At 37.6% G+C, this 15,966-nt stretch overlaps 1 protein-coding gene across 2 annotated transcripts in view; it reads left to right on the top strand.

Annotated features, from left to right (window-relative positions):
- Positions 1–15,966, top strand: part of LOC139767144 (6-phosphofructo-2-kinase/fructose-2,6-bisphosphatase 1-like) — a 91,503-nt gene that overhangs the window by 57,500 nt on the left and 18,037 nt on the right. Inside the window, exons 6-11 of one of the 2 annotated variants that reach the window (XM_071696172.1) lie at positions 533–636; positions 958–1,176; positions 1,724–1,812; positions 2,061–2,206; positions 2,552–2,679; positions 12,402–15,090. In XM_071696172.1, coding sequence (XP_071552273.1) covers positions 533–636; positions 958–1,176; positions 1,724–1,812; positions 2,061–2,206; positions 2,552–2,679; positions 12,402–12,638 — 923 coding nt within the window. In that variant the 3' untranslated portion in view covers positions 12,639–15,090. Of the gene's footprint in view, positions 1–532; positions 637–957; positions 1,177–1,723; positions 1,813–2,060; positions 2,207–2,551; positions 2,680–12,401; positions 15,091–15,966 lie in introns of those variants that run through there. The other variant, XM_071696173.1, reaches the window with a different exon arrangement.

The following is a 15,966-nucleotide window of genomic DNA, read 5'->3' on the forward strand; positions in this document are numbered from 1 at the left end:
GTGCTCAGTCAGGTGTTGAGCTACCCCTGAAAGTAGTAATTACTTGTTCTTCAGGTTTAATTTTGTCAAATTAAGGAAACTATTAAACACCATCTCTCAACTTCTTTTCTACTAAAGATGTATTTTATATTTTTCATTTTTTTTCTCTGGTAATTAGAATGGAAAAGTGTTTGTCTCTTGCATGAATAATGTACATCAACATAGGAATACATTGATACTGGGTATTTACAAATTTTACATTTAAGTTTCTACAGTTTACAGTAGCTCTGTAATCACTTGTTTTTACTCTATGGGAAGGGCATTTTGCACTCGTGAGACCTCATCTCCTGAACATTCCCTACTCTCATACATCCTCTTAGATTTATGTATGCTGTCCACATTGTAGTTAACCTTGTGATGGAAATAAGGTCACTGTCTTAGGTAGTGTGCCCCTCAGCATCTAGATCTAAATGGCAGAGATTGGTATTTCAGATGCCCTTACATGTCTAAGTACACAGACAGGTTTCTGTAATTCAAGACTTATTTTTAACAGGACGTCGTGTGGTGGTGCACAAGCAGGAAGGTCACATAGAAAGTCGCATTGCTTACTACCTCATGAATATACACATTACACCACGTTCCATCTACCTAACCAGGGTATGTTTAAAAGAGATATTAAACGATTTAGGAATGGGAATTTTGACTATTTAGTTTTATGAATAATTTTAGTATACTAGAGAAAAAAAGGTCAGTAATCTAATTATGTATTATTTACTTATGAAAAACAAGATTGCATATTTGTTCAGTGTTTATGTTTTTGATCTGTTGACATTTGGTGTCAGAATAAGTCATTAATTGTCCAGTAATTTGCTTAAGATACTATCTCGTCTTTCTGAAAGGAATTGATGTTTCATAACTTAGTTTTACAATACCATTAGGGAACAGTCAGAAGCATTATTCCACATTTCATACCCACAGCATGGAGAGTCTGTTTATAATCAGTTAGGTCGTATTGGAGGAGATTCTGATCTCTCTCACCGAGGACGGCAGTATGCAAATGCTTTGGCCAAGTTCATTACCAGTCAGAACATCCCCAGTCTTCGTGTGTGGACATCTTGTATGAAGAGAACAGTCCAGACAGCATCTGGCATTGATGCTCCTCAGGAAAGATGGAAGGCTCTCAATGAGATTGATGCAGTGAGTTTTTAACAAACCTGATTGAGTATATGTGTGATGTATATGTTGTTCCCCTCTCTACCATTGTTTGAAAAAATGGAGAAGGGCCAGTGATGGGCCATATATTGATCAGAATTATAAAAACTAGTTTCCAAGAGGTGTGGTTTATCTTCATACTTGATATTTATTTCTGTTTTGTTTGTAGATGATAGTAAGATCAGTGATTGCTTGGAATAAAAGATCAAGGAAAACAATATTTTTCCTTTTTTTAATATCTTGTTTTTGTGGGGAACGCAGTCCTATTTTGCACTTGTTTGGGGAAAATGTAATATTTGATGTACAGAAAAGTATGATTTAATATGATAGTGCATTTCATTGCTTTAACAGTTTGGCTCAGATCTTATTTAGTTTAGAGCATTCACTCAGAAGTTGCATTTTGTGCTAGCATATTCTTTCACCTTTTCCATTGAACACCTTGTTCTCTCAGATATTGTTGCTTCATGTAGGTTTTAGTATGTTTTAGTGTTTTCATTCATTATCTGCATCATTTTTTCTCTTAATGCTTTAGGGTATATGTGAAGGTTTGACGTATGAAGAAATCCAGGAGCAATACCCAGAGGAGTTTGCTGCTCGTGATCAAAATAAATACTCCTATAGGTATTTGAAGCAATATTCTTCTAAAGTTTCATTTACACCTATGGATCATGATCAAATTCTTATTTCAGTAACTAGGATTCATGTTGAAATTTAGGTCTGTTTTTTGTTCAGAATACTTCAAGATGGATTTCATTTGTTATACATTAGATAATTAACTGAAAAATGTGAGGAATTATAGATGAAAATACCCCTAGAAGCTGAATGTTTGTCTCTTAAAGTTATTGATCTAAAGTTTTGTTGTATTCTAGATATCCACGTGGTGAATCTTACGAAGATGTTGTAGTTCGTCTGGAAAGTGTTATAATGGAACTAGAACGACAGGAAAATGTATTGGTTGTGGGCCATCAAGCTGTTCTCAGATGTGTCCTGGCATACTTTCTTGATAAAACTGGTGGTATGGGGACATTACTTATATTTTCCACTTTTTTCTCATATGACACGTAGTTTGACAAGTGCATAGTGCAAGTTTTCATCTTAAAAGAAACTCATGAAAATCATATAAGTTTATCTGAGATATATCTTTTTTACAGTACAGAATCTGGGTGACAAAATGTAACTCATATTTATTATTTCTGGGAATATAATTCTTTTCACTGTTCATAAAAGGATTTAATACTTAAAAAACTGAATTGGAAAAAGTTGAATAGGCAGGCAAAGAAATTTACAAACTTTTGAGTGATTGAATGTTGTGAATTCAGTTTAGGTAATTTTTTATCACATAATTTGTTTATCTATACAGCGGAGCTTCCCTACATGAAAGTCCCCTTGCACACAATAATCAAGCTCACACCACAAGCCTATGGGTGTAAAGTTGAATTCTTCAAGATTCCTATTGACTGTGTTGATACACATCGATCTAAACCTCTTGTGAGTATAATATTGTGTGCTGGTTCTACAAAGTATTTTTCTCAATGATATTACAGAGCTGTTGGATTATTGTTGTGTCAGGTTTGATACTAATGTGATAAGGTTTATATATAAAGTTTTGTAAAATTCTTTTAAGATTACTGTTTAGTGAACTTCAGTAAGAAACTGGCTAGACTAGTAGATCCTGGGACTTAATTTTGAATTTATAAATGACTGTTAAGAGATGTACCATCTAGGGACCTGTTTGAATGACTGAAATGAGCTTTATTGCTAACTTCTGACAACATTATATGATAAGAGACAGTTTGATGACAGTCACCCATGCCAGATCTTACTGATGGTGCTTAGAACCATGGCATTACTTCTTTCCATCAGCTTTCTGTTTTATTGAACAAGAACAGATTTTAATAGTCAGAGACTCTTGTATTCCATGCCTGTCTTGTTTCATACTTCCTCAACTTCTTTCCAGAAGAAATGTTTTACCTTACTGAAGGATACTACTCTGGTGTTATACACATGAAAAAAGGACTTTTCTCATAAAATGAAGTAATAAACAGGAAAATCAGTAAATACTTAATAAGTTTCCCACAGAGGTTGAAGTTATTATTCAACACAAAACAAACAGTTGAAGTTGTGGATATCGTAATTTTTACTCACTGATTCTCATTGTTTGTTAATCTAGCTGTGGCACATTGTAGAGAGAATTTTTAACTTTTTGGTGTAGTTAAAGTCCTTTTTTTGAACATGCAATGCCAGAATAGGATTTAAAAAATCAACATTGCTTTTGGTTGGTAAGTTGATGAACTGCAAAATTAGGAAGAAACATAGGCATTGATAGCAAACATTACTATCAACAAATGGACAGTTTCATATTCTGCTCTTGACTATTGGTCTTTCATTACTTTTGCATGATTATTGTTGCTTTGCTTAACCATGCTATTTTGAGGATTGCATTATTTGTGCTAGACAGTTAATCAGTTTTCTTTTATTAACCAAGTTGCACTACTGTAGAGAATGTGAATTGTGAAACTGGTGCTGTAATCGCTGGATACAGCCAGCAGTGTTTAATCAAGAATATGTACTGCATGGATCATTATCTGGGATTTACAGGTATATGAATAAATACATGGTATGTTTGAGGTTAAGCATTAATGTGAAAATTATACATAGATGCAGTAATGAATATATAACACATTGTTTGATTAGAAGGAAACAAATTATAGGTGTTGTAGCCAGGAAGATTTCGAAAGTTAACATGCCAGTGCATTAAGGCAACTAGTGAAAGGATAAATTATGTGTATAGTGTTACAGAAGTTTCAAGAAGTGGCAGAAAAGAAACATGCAAATATGATATGTACTTCGTAAGTGCAGGGCTTGTATTGAAGAATGATCAATACAGTGTTAGTAATTTAGAAAATTTTTAGAGCAAAGGAAGTCTGAGAAAGAGTGCAACAGCAGGGTTTGAAAGAATTTCCGAGCAAAGGAAGTTTGAGAAAGAGAATGCAGCAGCAAGATTTGAAAGAATTAGATTCTTTACTTCTGTATAAGAAATCACTGTGATGGGAAAAAGGATTGCTGAGGTGCTTTCAGGAACATGATATGAAAAACAGTATCATTATGAAAAGTGAGTACGTAACTGAACACATGATTTATTTTTAGAATGACATGTTCATTGAAGACCTTACCCAAATATCATATGCAGTTTCTGTTTCTTGAACTAATCATGTTAATTCAAGGTACAGTGGTGGACAGCACAGTAAAATCACAAGCCCTGTCTATGAATGTTTAGCAGCCATTAACGTGGGGTATACTTAAGAAGGAATGTAAACAGCATATGACCATTGTCCTTTTAAGGCTTTGAGAATAGGAAAGATCAAAACCACATACCTTATTATTGAGAAAGTAAAACAGCAAATGGTTAGCTTCAGGAAAATTCTTGTAAACTTTTTTATTCATTATTTTTCTAGAAGACAGATAAATCTCATATGGATTTGAAATGAAGTATCATTAAGTCTGATTTAACCTTTTCATTGCACAATTGATGCTTTCGACCTTCCATAGTTCAAAAAAATTACAAATTATTATTATTATTTTTTTATGAAATTGCAAACAGAAATGTGATATTTTTATTAAGAATTAAAACTTAATCATTCATAGTGTATGAAGAACACTATCTACCAGATTGGCCATACTTATGTATGCTAATTACATAAACCTACATTTTGTAATTTTAATTGCAGAGGAACTACCAAAACTTTTTTTCCTAGATTAAAAAGTTGAGGACTTTAGAAATGATACATTATTTACTGGATTGGCTAATCCTAACTGAGGTTGGCGTTGGTACAGCAGGGGCACAGTGGTGGAAGTTGTGATTGGGAGTAAGCACCACAGTCTTGGCAAGCTCTAAGTAAAGGTGCACAACTGCCCAATGTGGTCACTGGCGAGTTACTGAGCCCTCCAGATAGCTTCAGTGACTTTTTCTTCGTTTGGGTTGCCACTTATGGCAGGCCAGTAGAGTGTGCATAATTTGACTTGTGGTGGGAAAATGAGTGTATAGATTGACATAGCACTGTGCTTCATAACAGTAGATTGATGTCCATATCGCTGAAAGGGTTAGATTTATGTTCAGTGTTACTTTCAACTGCATATAGAGGTAAGTCATTTTGTTTATTAAGAAGGCTTTTTACTTTCATTTGTGTTCACTATTTCTTTCATTGGTGAGGTAGCTTTTGGAATGGATGATTCTTGTCTCTGTTCCCTGCACTGGTGAGGTTGCTTTTGGAATGGATGATTCCAGTTTCTGTTCCTTGTTTTGGAAAGTACTACAGGAGGGGAGAATTTCCATCCCTCTTCTCCTGCTCCTCTTAGTTGCCTCTCACAGCTTTCAAGAGATACATGGGCTATTTAAGAATCCTCATAAAGAATGATTTTTTGCCTCATTTGAAGTGACTTAGCATCCATTACTGTAGTAGGGCTGAATCTTAGATAGCTGTTTTGGACGAAATTTATTGAAGTCATTGATCCTTTTAGTTTCATTGTTGTAAGCTACTTTTTTAGGCTAAATGAATTAAGGTCTTTTAAACAGCTTTCGTGGCATTTGTGTCTGAATCCAGGAATTGTCTTGGTGGCTCACTGCTGGATATTGTTCCGTCTGTGTTGTTTTTCAAGTAGAGCAATCAAAACTGAACTTAGTATTCAAGATGGGGACACATTAGTTAACTGTAGAGAATCAGGATTATTTACTCAGACTGAATTAAAACATCCTACCTATGAAGTGGCTGATATAATTTGTTTTCTTTACTACTTCTGAATTCTGCTTAGATAGCTTAGGTCATCAGTGATTAGTACATAGCCCAGTAAAGTTGATACTGTTGTTATATTTTCATTTTTAAGTGCTGTTATGAAAATGGCACTTCTTGACATAAATATTCATATAGCACTTGCGTACCCAGTTTGACTGCCAGCTTGTCTAAGTCAGCTTTTGGGAGTAGGCATTCAGTTGTAGCATGACTCTCCAGTTAGTAATATCTGTGCTTCCTAGTATTTTGTTATTGTCATTTTATACTGTATATCGTAATGAGAGATGTACTTAACCTTGCTGTACTCTACTTGTCACATCTAACCAGTCTGAGGATATTATTGTTTAACTCATCTCCTGATAGTCTGTATGGAGACTTTTGTTCTTGGAACAGATCTGATTTGTGTCACCTTCCTCTATTGGTGACTACCTAATTGTCTGAAACTAGCATGAGGCTCTGTCGCTGTACTTTGACACAGGGTAACTGCAGTGTCACAGAGTTTCATCATACCCACTTCATGATCTCTAAACTTGTGCTCTTCTTGTTTGTGTTCATAGTTGAAATTAAGGTAGAACCTAAGGTTGAGAAAGGAGTAACTGCAAGTTTAAATGCAAAGCCAATTTAGTGGTAAATTTAGTGTAAAAGAACTTATTTTGAGTAAAACTGAAAAAATTGTGTGGGCTAGCTAAAAAAAGTTTGGCAATTACATTTCTGAAAGAATGATTGTGTCCAGCCTGAAGAGGACACATCAGCCATAGCATTTGCCTCTATAGCAAGCCTATTCCAGTGCAAAAGTCAGAAATAAGTCTTTTGCAGCAATACAGTTTTCCTCCATTATGCGCTGGTTAATCTGACTCATGTTGACATCTGGAAGCCTGAATGAGGGGGGCCTCCATTTGATACCAGGTTGTGGAAACAAGGGTGATTGAATGTTATGTTCATTACATTTTTATTGTATAGCATCTAGTGATTAGTTATTTGGATTGATTTAACAGTCACTGGACATTCATTGATTAAGCTTGCTTTTTTATTGTATGGTCTAAGACTTTCTGAAGAAGATGCTAGAGCTAAAGTACTTATCTGCCTTCCCCTTTATAGGCTCAGGTGAGAGTCTCTTGCACTTAGAATATTATTGATATAGAGAAATAATCTGACTTGTAACTGAATTCAGGGAGAAGCCAAAGAGGAAGTGGAAGACATATTAAGGAAGCATTTGCATTAATAAGATAGGGAACATTGTTGCATGTGTGGGAATGTCATAACTTTGGTGCATAGAGGATATTTTACATATGTATGAACAAATATTAATATACTTTTCTTTTGATATTCTCCTTGAAGCTTTGCAAATTTTGATGACATCTCCAAATTCACATTCGTTTTTGTTATGTGTGTATATATATATATATATATATATATATATATATATATATATATATATATATATATATATATATATATTATTATTATTATCATTATTATTATTATTCTTGATTACTGTTTCCTGCGTTAGCGAGTTAGCGCCAGGAAACAGACTAAGAAAGACCCATCCTCTCATATACACACATATATACACAAGCACACACATACACACACACATGTACATACATATACATGCATATAGTGCATTTGAACGTGCACTTTCATAGAACACAGAATACCCTCCAACAGCCAAGACTCGAATCCAGGACTTGTGCGTAGTAGTCAGGAATGCTAACCACTTGGCTATGATTGCCATTGATAGGGAAATGGCTAAGACTACAAGTAATTTAATACCCTTCATCTCATCCATTTCCAGCAGCTAGCATTTTACTTAACTTTACTGTATCAATGTGGAGGTATATGAACACAAATAACATGCACATGAATGCACACTTTCATAGAACACATAATGTCCTCTGACAGCAAGGACCTGAATCCGGGACCTTTGCGTGGTAGTTGGGAATGCTAACCGCCTAGCTATGATCATCCCTTATACATACATATATACATATGTACATATTCATACTTGCCCACCTTCATCCAATCCCAGTGCCTCCCCACCCCACTGGAACCACGTTGACACCCCCTGCATCAGCGAGGTAACACCAAGAAACAAAGAAAGGCCACATCCGCTCACACTCATTATCTAGCTGTCATTTGTAATGCAGCGAAACCACAGCTCCCTATCCACATCCAGGCCCCACAGACCTTCACATGGTTTACCCTGAATGTTTCACATGCTCTGGTTCAGTCCATTGACAGCATGTCGACCCCAGTATACATCATTGTTCCATGTCACTCCATTCCCTGCATGCCTTTCTCCCTCCTGCATGTTTAGGCCCCAGTTGCTCCATCCTTCCATCTCCATACTTAACTGATGTTTCCTCTGTTAGTGAGGTAGTGCCAGGAACAGATGTAGAAAGGCTGTGTTTGCTTACTTCCATTCTCTAGCTGTCATGTGTACTGCACTGGAAACAGCCCCATATCCACAACCAGGCCTAACAGACCATTCCATGGTTTATCCCAGATGCTTTACATCCCCTGATGCAGTCCACTGACAGTTCATTGACTCCAATATACTACATTGTTCCAGTTCACTCTATCCTGTGCATGCCTTTGACCCTACTGCATGTTCAGGCACCCAGTTGCTCCATCCATCCATCTCCAATATTGTCTCCCCTTTCTCTGTTTCCTCCACTTCTGACACATATATCCTCTTTGTCAATGTCAATCTTTCGTTTCTTATTCACTCCATATGTCCAAAGCATTTCAGCACATCCTCTTCAACTTTCTCTCAACCTCACTTTTTATTACCACATTTTTCTCTTACCACTCAAACCCTTTCATTACTTAATCAAACCACCTCACACTACATACTTCCTTCAAATATTTCATTTCCAATACACCCACCCTCTTTGGCACAGTCTTATCTGAAGCCCATGCCTCGCATCCATATTATAGTGGTGGGACTACTATATGTTCAGACATACCCATTTTTTGCCCTCTAAGATAATGATCTTTTTTCCACATATTCTTCAGTGATATCAAAACCTTTGTACCCCTCACCCTCCCTCTGACTCACTTCAGCTTCCATGGTTCTATTCGCTGCCATGTCTACTCCCAGGTATCTAAAGCACTTCTCTTCCTCCAATTTTCCTCAACTTAAACTCACACCCTAACTAACCTGTCCCACAATTCCACTAAACATAATAACCTTGTTTTTATATACATTTATGCTCAACTTCCTCCTTTCACACATTCTTCCAGATTCATTCACCAACTACTTCATTTTCACACTTGAATCTGCCACCAGTGCTGTATCATTGGCAAGCAACATCTGGCTCATTTCCCAGGCCCTCTCATCCCATACAGACTGCATACTTCCCCTCTTGCCAAGACTCACATTTATCTCCCTCCTCTCCCCATCCATAAACAAATTGAACAACCATGGTGACATCACACACCCCCTGCTGCAGACCAACCTTCAATTGGAACCATTCTTTCTCACTTCCTACTTGTACATATGCCTTACACCCTTGATATAAACTAATGCTTTTAGCAGCTTTCCTCCTATTTCATATATTCTCAAGACCATCCACAAGGCATCTCTGTTAACCCTATCTTGTGTTTTCTCCAGATCCATAAACGCCAATTACAAATCTATCCATTTCTCTTAAGTATTTCTCACACACATTTTTCAAGCAGACACATGGTCTCCACATCCTCTAGCACTTTTGAAACCACAGTGCTCCTCCCCAATCTGATGCTCTGTATATGCCTCGTGCATGTTCAGGCTCCGATCAATCAAAATCTTTTTCACTCCATCCTCCCATCTCCAATTTGGTCTCCCCATTCTCCTCATTTCCTCCACTTCATAGAGACAGATAGACAGACTCTCACACACACACACACACACACACACACACAAAAAAAAAAAAAAAACACACACACACACACACACACACACACACACACTTTTTTTTCATATTTGTTTGCCATTAGCTGCATTAGTGAGGTAGTGCCAGGATAAAGAAAGGCCATATTGTTCACATCCAATCTCTAGCTGTCATATGCAATGCACTAAAACCATAGCCTTTTTCACAACCAGGCCCAGTAGACCTTTCCAAAGTTTTCCCAAGCTGCTTCGTATCATCAGGTTCATTCCATTGATAGCACATGGCCCCATGTACCACGTTGCTCCATTTTACTCTGTCACATACATACCTCTCACTTCCTTGCATGTTTAGTCCATGATTACTCAAAAATATTTCACTCCATCCTTCCATGATTACTCAAAAATATTTCACTCCATCCTTCCATCCTATTTAGTCTACCCCATCTTGTCACCTCCACTTCTGACATACATATATCCTCTTTGTCAACCTCTCCCTACTCATTTTCTCCATATGGCCAAACCATTTCAGCTAACCTTCTTCAGCTTTCTCAACTACACTCTTCTTTTTCTAGCATCTCTTGCTTACCCTTTTATTACTTGATCAATCTACTTTACGCCACATATTTTTCTCAGACGTTACATTTCAACACATGCACATTCCTCCATATAGTCTCATGTATAGTCCTTGCCTCATCCATACATCGTTGGGAACACTGTACCTTCAAATACTTATTTTCATCCTCTCAGATTGCAATCTCTTTTTCCATGCATTCCTCAGTGCTCCCAGAACCTTTGCCGCCTTACCCACCCTATGGCTTACCTCTGTTTCCATCATTCTCTTTAGTGCCATATCCACTTTCAGATATTGAAAACACCCTACTTCCTGCAAGTTTTCTCCACTCAGACTTAAACCCGTACTAACTTGTTTCTCTGACCTGCTGAACCCAGTAACATTGTTTTTATTCACATTTACTCTCACCAAGAACAGACAAAAGAAAATTGCCTTGTTTTTAACTCACATCCAATGTTAAGGTGTCACATTTAATGTACTTGAGGAAAAGAGAGAGAGAGAGAGAGAGAGAGAGTGTTTCCTATCCGTAACAGACTTTTCTGTGGTTTCCCCCTAATCACTTCATATGCCTTGGTTCAACCCATTGACTGCACATCATCCCATGTACACATATGGCTCCAATTTACTCTATTCCTTGCACTCCTTGCACCTTCCTGCATGTTCTGGCCCCAAACCTCAAAGCATCTTTCAGTCCATCATCCCATCTTGGTTTTTCCCATTTCCTTGTACCCTCCTTGTCTGATGTACATATTCTGTTAGTAATCCTTTCCCCACTCATCCTCTTCATATGTCCAAACCATTTCAGCACAACCTCTTCAGCTATCTCATATCTTAGAGTTTCCTATCCACAGTGAAGCCCCACAGGCTTTTCTGTGGTTTTCCCCAACCACTTCATATGCCCTGGTTCAACCCATGGACTGCATATCATCCAAATCACTCTCTTTTGCACCCTCCTGCATGTTCTGGCCCCGAACCTTCAAAGCATCTTTCAATCCATCCTTCAATCTTCTTGGTTTCCCCTTTTCCTTGCACCCTGCACTTCTGACATGTATACCCTCTTAGTCATCCTGTCCTCGCTCATGCTCTCCATATGTCCAAACCATTTAGGCACAGCCTCTTCAGCTTCCTCATACAAACACTCTCACTGCCACACCTCTGTCTTACCCATTCTTTTCTAACTCAATCAACCCTTCACACACCACATATTGTCCTCAAACATTTCATTTCCAACACATTCACCCTAGTCTTTATATTTTTGTCTAAGGTCCATGCCTTGTATCCATACAGCACTGACTGGATTATTGTACCATCAAACATACACTTCTGCTGCAGACCCACCCTAACCTGGAACAACTCACTTTCCTCTTTACCTACTTGCATACATGCCTAAACCTCTTGTTGAAAACTCCTCCCACACCATATATTTGTAACACCTTCCATAAAGCATCGTTCATTTTTATCATGCATCCAGAAGTTAACAGATACAGTATCTCCATTTTCAGAGGCAGAATTTGTATTTCTGTCGCTCTTGATGACTTAAATATGCATGCATATGGCTCTGAATAGTTTTAGTAATAAAAGTGAAAAATATTTTCTCTATTGTAAGTAAATGTTTATTTAAACTGCCTTTTTTTTAGAGTGAGTGACTTATGGTTGTTTTATGAATGTTTTTGGCCACATATCAAATGGAGTATTTTTATTGGACTTTAACAGTGAAGTATGGTTAAGGCTCATTCTTCATATGAAATGATATTCATTTATATGGTTTTCATGACGGTGTTATGAAACTATTTCTTTAGAGGCAGATATGTATGATTTCATTAGCAGTTTAAGCAGAGCAAAATCTACATGTTGTAAATTACAAAGCATATGAAACTTGCCAAACACTTTTAACAAACTATGGTGAATGAGCTTTTTATGTGGCTTGCCTGTTTTGTTCCCCTGTTTATGTGATGGCCGGGTGCCTATGTTGTTATAGGTGACGCGCAGTGATGAAGGAAAGGAGGAAGACATGCGGGGAGCATCTAGTGAAGTAGACGTGATAGAGGGAGTAGAAGTCAGTGTGTTGCAAGGACTTGTGGAGGGATTGTCTGTGTATGACAATAGATCCCGCGACACACAAGATGATTTGAATTACCGTCTTGGGGCTGTGGGAGGTGTTCAGTTGCAGGAGTCTGCTCGTGCCCTCTCTGCATTCAGACGTCCAAGGGACTAAAATTGGATGACACAAGAGTGATCAGTAACTAAACTGACTTCTCCCCATGCTGAAACTGAATAATGATAGTAAACTTTCTTCTGATGGTGCATAATTGAAAATTCATAGAATCAGAAAATTAGGACATGATCATTGAAGGAGAAAATACAGACCAAGAATAGCGTAATGCACCACCAACTCAAAAATGGCTTCCACGTCAGTTAAATGTTTTGTCCATGTTACTTAAATTTCAAGAGTACATTGTATTTATATTTATTTCTTAATATAAATTAAGATTATGTACTAGTTGCTTAAGAATACAGCTGATTAGAAATCTACTTTCTGTCATTAGCTAAATCAATTTAGGACCAGGCAGAGCAGACTTTAGCATTCCATATAATACCTATATTGATATGTAGATTATGATTACTTATAGAGTTTACTGGAATTACATATGTAAATCACCAGTACTCATATAATTATCTGTGTGTTCTTAGCTTTGGATATGGGGTATGCAAATACCTTTGTTAATTGATATATCAACATTTTTAAGAATTTGGACCATCTTCTGTTTCCAGGAAAAAACATAAATGATATATATATATATATATATATATATATATATATATATATATATATATATATATATATATTTATATATATAAATGATATATATATATATTTTTTTTTCTTCTTTTTCATTATTATTATTATACTTTGTCACTGTGTCCCGCATTAGCGAGGTAGTGCAAGGAAATAGATGAAAGAATGGCCCAACCCACCCACTTACACATGTATATACATAAATGCCCACACACGCACATATACATACCTATACATTTCAGCATGTACATACATATACATACACAGACATATACATATATTCACATACACAGACATATACATGTATTCACATGTACATATTCATACATCCTGCCTTCATCCATTCCCACTGCCACCCTACCACACATGAAATGGCACCCTCCTCCCCCAGCGTGTGCCTGAGGTAGCACTAGGAAAAGACAACACACACATTTTCATATTCATAGTTATGGACTGCTGTGGTCAGTCAGTTAGTGTTCCTGACCAAGTTGCATTCACGGACTGTCCAGGGTCGAGAACATAGGTTAGAATCCTGGTTGCAGCAGTTGGTCCATAGTCAACCCATCTGTTCATCTACCCCTAAGGGTTGCTTGATAAAATTGGTATCTAGCTTAGGCAAAGGTATATATGTGTATATTATACATATTTGCCATTTCCTGCATTACTGAGGTAGCATCAAGAACAGATGACTAAGACTTAGGAGAAAAATCCTCACTTGGCCCCCTTCTCTGTTCTTTCTTTTGGAAAGTAAAAACAAGAGTAGAGAATGTACAGCCCCCATGCTTCCACCCCTTTTAGTCACCTTCTGTGACATGATGGGAATATGCAGGCAGTATTGTATATGTGTGTGTAAGTGTGTGTGTGCTGTTAAGTGAGTTACCACCTGGAACAGACAACTGAGCACTTGGGAAAAGATCCTTCCTTTGCTCCTTTGTATGTTCCTACTTTTGGAAGGTAATGATACAGGAGTGAAGGATTTCTAGTCCCTACTCCCATCAGTCTAAGTTGTTTTCTACAATATACAGGAAAGCATGGGTAGTATTCTTTCTTTCCCATTCCCAGGGATAGAATAGTGGTTCCAACAATGTTATATGGTTGTGAGGCATAGGCTATAGATAGGGTTGTGCGGGGGACGATGGATGTGTTGGAAATGAGATGTTTTGAGTACAGTATGTGGTGTGAGGTGGTTTGATCGAGTAAATAATGAAAGGATAAGAGAGATGTGTGGAAATGAAAAGTGTGGTTGAGAGAGCAGAAGAGGGTGTATTGAAATGGTTGACAAAAAGGATATGTGTGTTAGAGGTGGAGGGAACGAGAAGTGGGAGACCAAATTGGAGGTGGAAGGATGGAGTGAAAAAGATTTTGAGTGATTGGGGCCTGATCATTCAGAAGGGTGAAAGGCATGCAGGGAATGGAATGAATTGGAACTATGTGGTATACCAGGGTCGACGTGCTGTTAATGGATTGAATCAGGGCATGTGAAGCGTCTGGGTTACACCATGGAAAGTTTTGTGGGGCCTGGATGTGGAAAGGGAGCTGTGGTTTTGGTGCATTACACATGACAGCCAGAGACTGAGTGTGAACGAATGTGGCCTTTTTATGCGTGATCTCACCAGAGGGGGGGACTCTGTTTCCTATGTGGCCAGGGGTGTATCTAGGGAAAATAGTGCCTATGGCAAGCACTGAAATTGCACCCTTGGCTTGATTAGAAATGTACATACAGTGGATGTACATAAAAATATATACAGTGTGATTATAAACTGTTGAAGAGTTAGGTCAAACTTAAACTTTTATAAACTCTTAAAGACTTAAAGGCTTATTTGATCAAAATTGTAACATAGAAGCAGTAATGCAACTGAGAGTAGCAAAATATTACTATAGTTGAAAAGTAGGCGAGTATCTTTTTTATCTCACAAAACCAAACCATTAGAAATGTCAGTCAGGTAGCATATGTCAAAAAACAAACCTGTTGAGTGGTGCCCAGGGCACCTCTCCTAGCTGCCACACCCTAGATATGCCACTTTGTGTGGCAGGGTGGTGACATGAATGGATGAAGGCAGCAAGTATGAATATGTACATGTGTATGTGTGTATATGTCTGTGTATGTATGTATATGTTGAAATGTATATGTATGTATATGGGCAATTAAATACATATAAATGTGCATATATGAGTAATTGGGCCTCTCTTTGTCTGTTTCTTTGTGCTACCTCGCTGACGCAGGAAACAGCGATTAAGTGTAATGATAATAATAATGTGGGGCCTGGATGTGGAAAGGGAGCTGTTGTTTTGGTGCATTACACCTGACAGCTAGAGACTGAATGTGAACGAATATGGCCTTTGTTGTCTTTTCCTAGCACTACCTCCTGTGCATGCGGGGGGAGATGGGTGCCATTTCATGTGTGGTGGGCTGGCAACAGGAATGGATGAAGGCAGCAAGTATGAATATGTGCATGTGTATATATGTATGTCTGTGTATGTATATGTATGTATACATTGAAATATATAAGTATGTATATGTGCGTGTGTGGGCATTTATGTGGGTGGGTTGGGCCATTCCTTCGTGTGTTTCCTTGCGCTATCTCACTAACGTGGGAGACAGCAACAAAGTATAATAAATGAAAAATATGTATATTTTTATTCACTGTTTCTGGAACACATGGATGAACCTTGGAGGTGAAATCCATGCTTGGCTGCAACCCCTCTTTCTTTTAAGAAGATATGTGCTTATTATACTGTCTCCCCA

Source organism: Panulirus ornatus, chromosome 59 (assembly GCF_036320965.1).
Source record: "Panulirus ornatus isolate Po-2019 chromosome 59, ASM3632096v1, whole genome shotgun sequence".
In the NCBI taxonomy this organism is placed as follows: domain Eukaryota; kingdom Metazoa; phylum Arthropoda; class Malacostraca; order Decapoda; family Palinuridae; genus Panulirus; species Panulirus ornatus.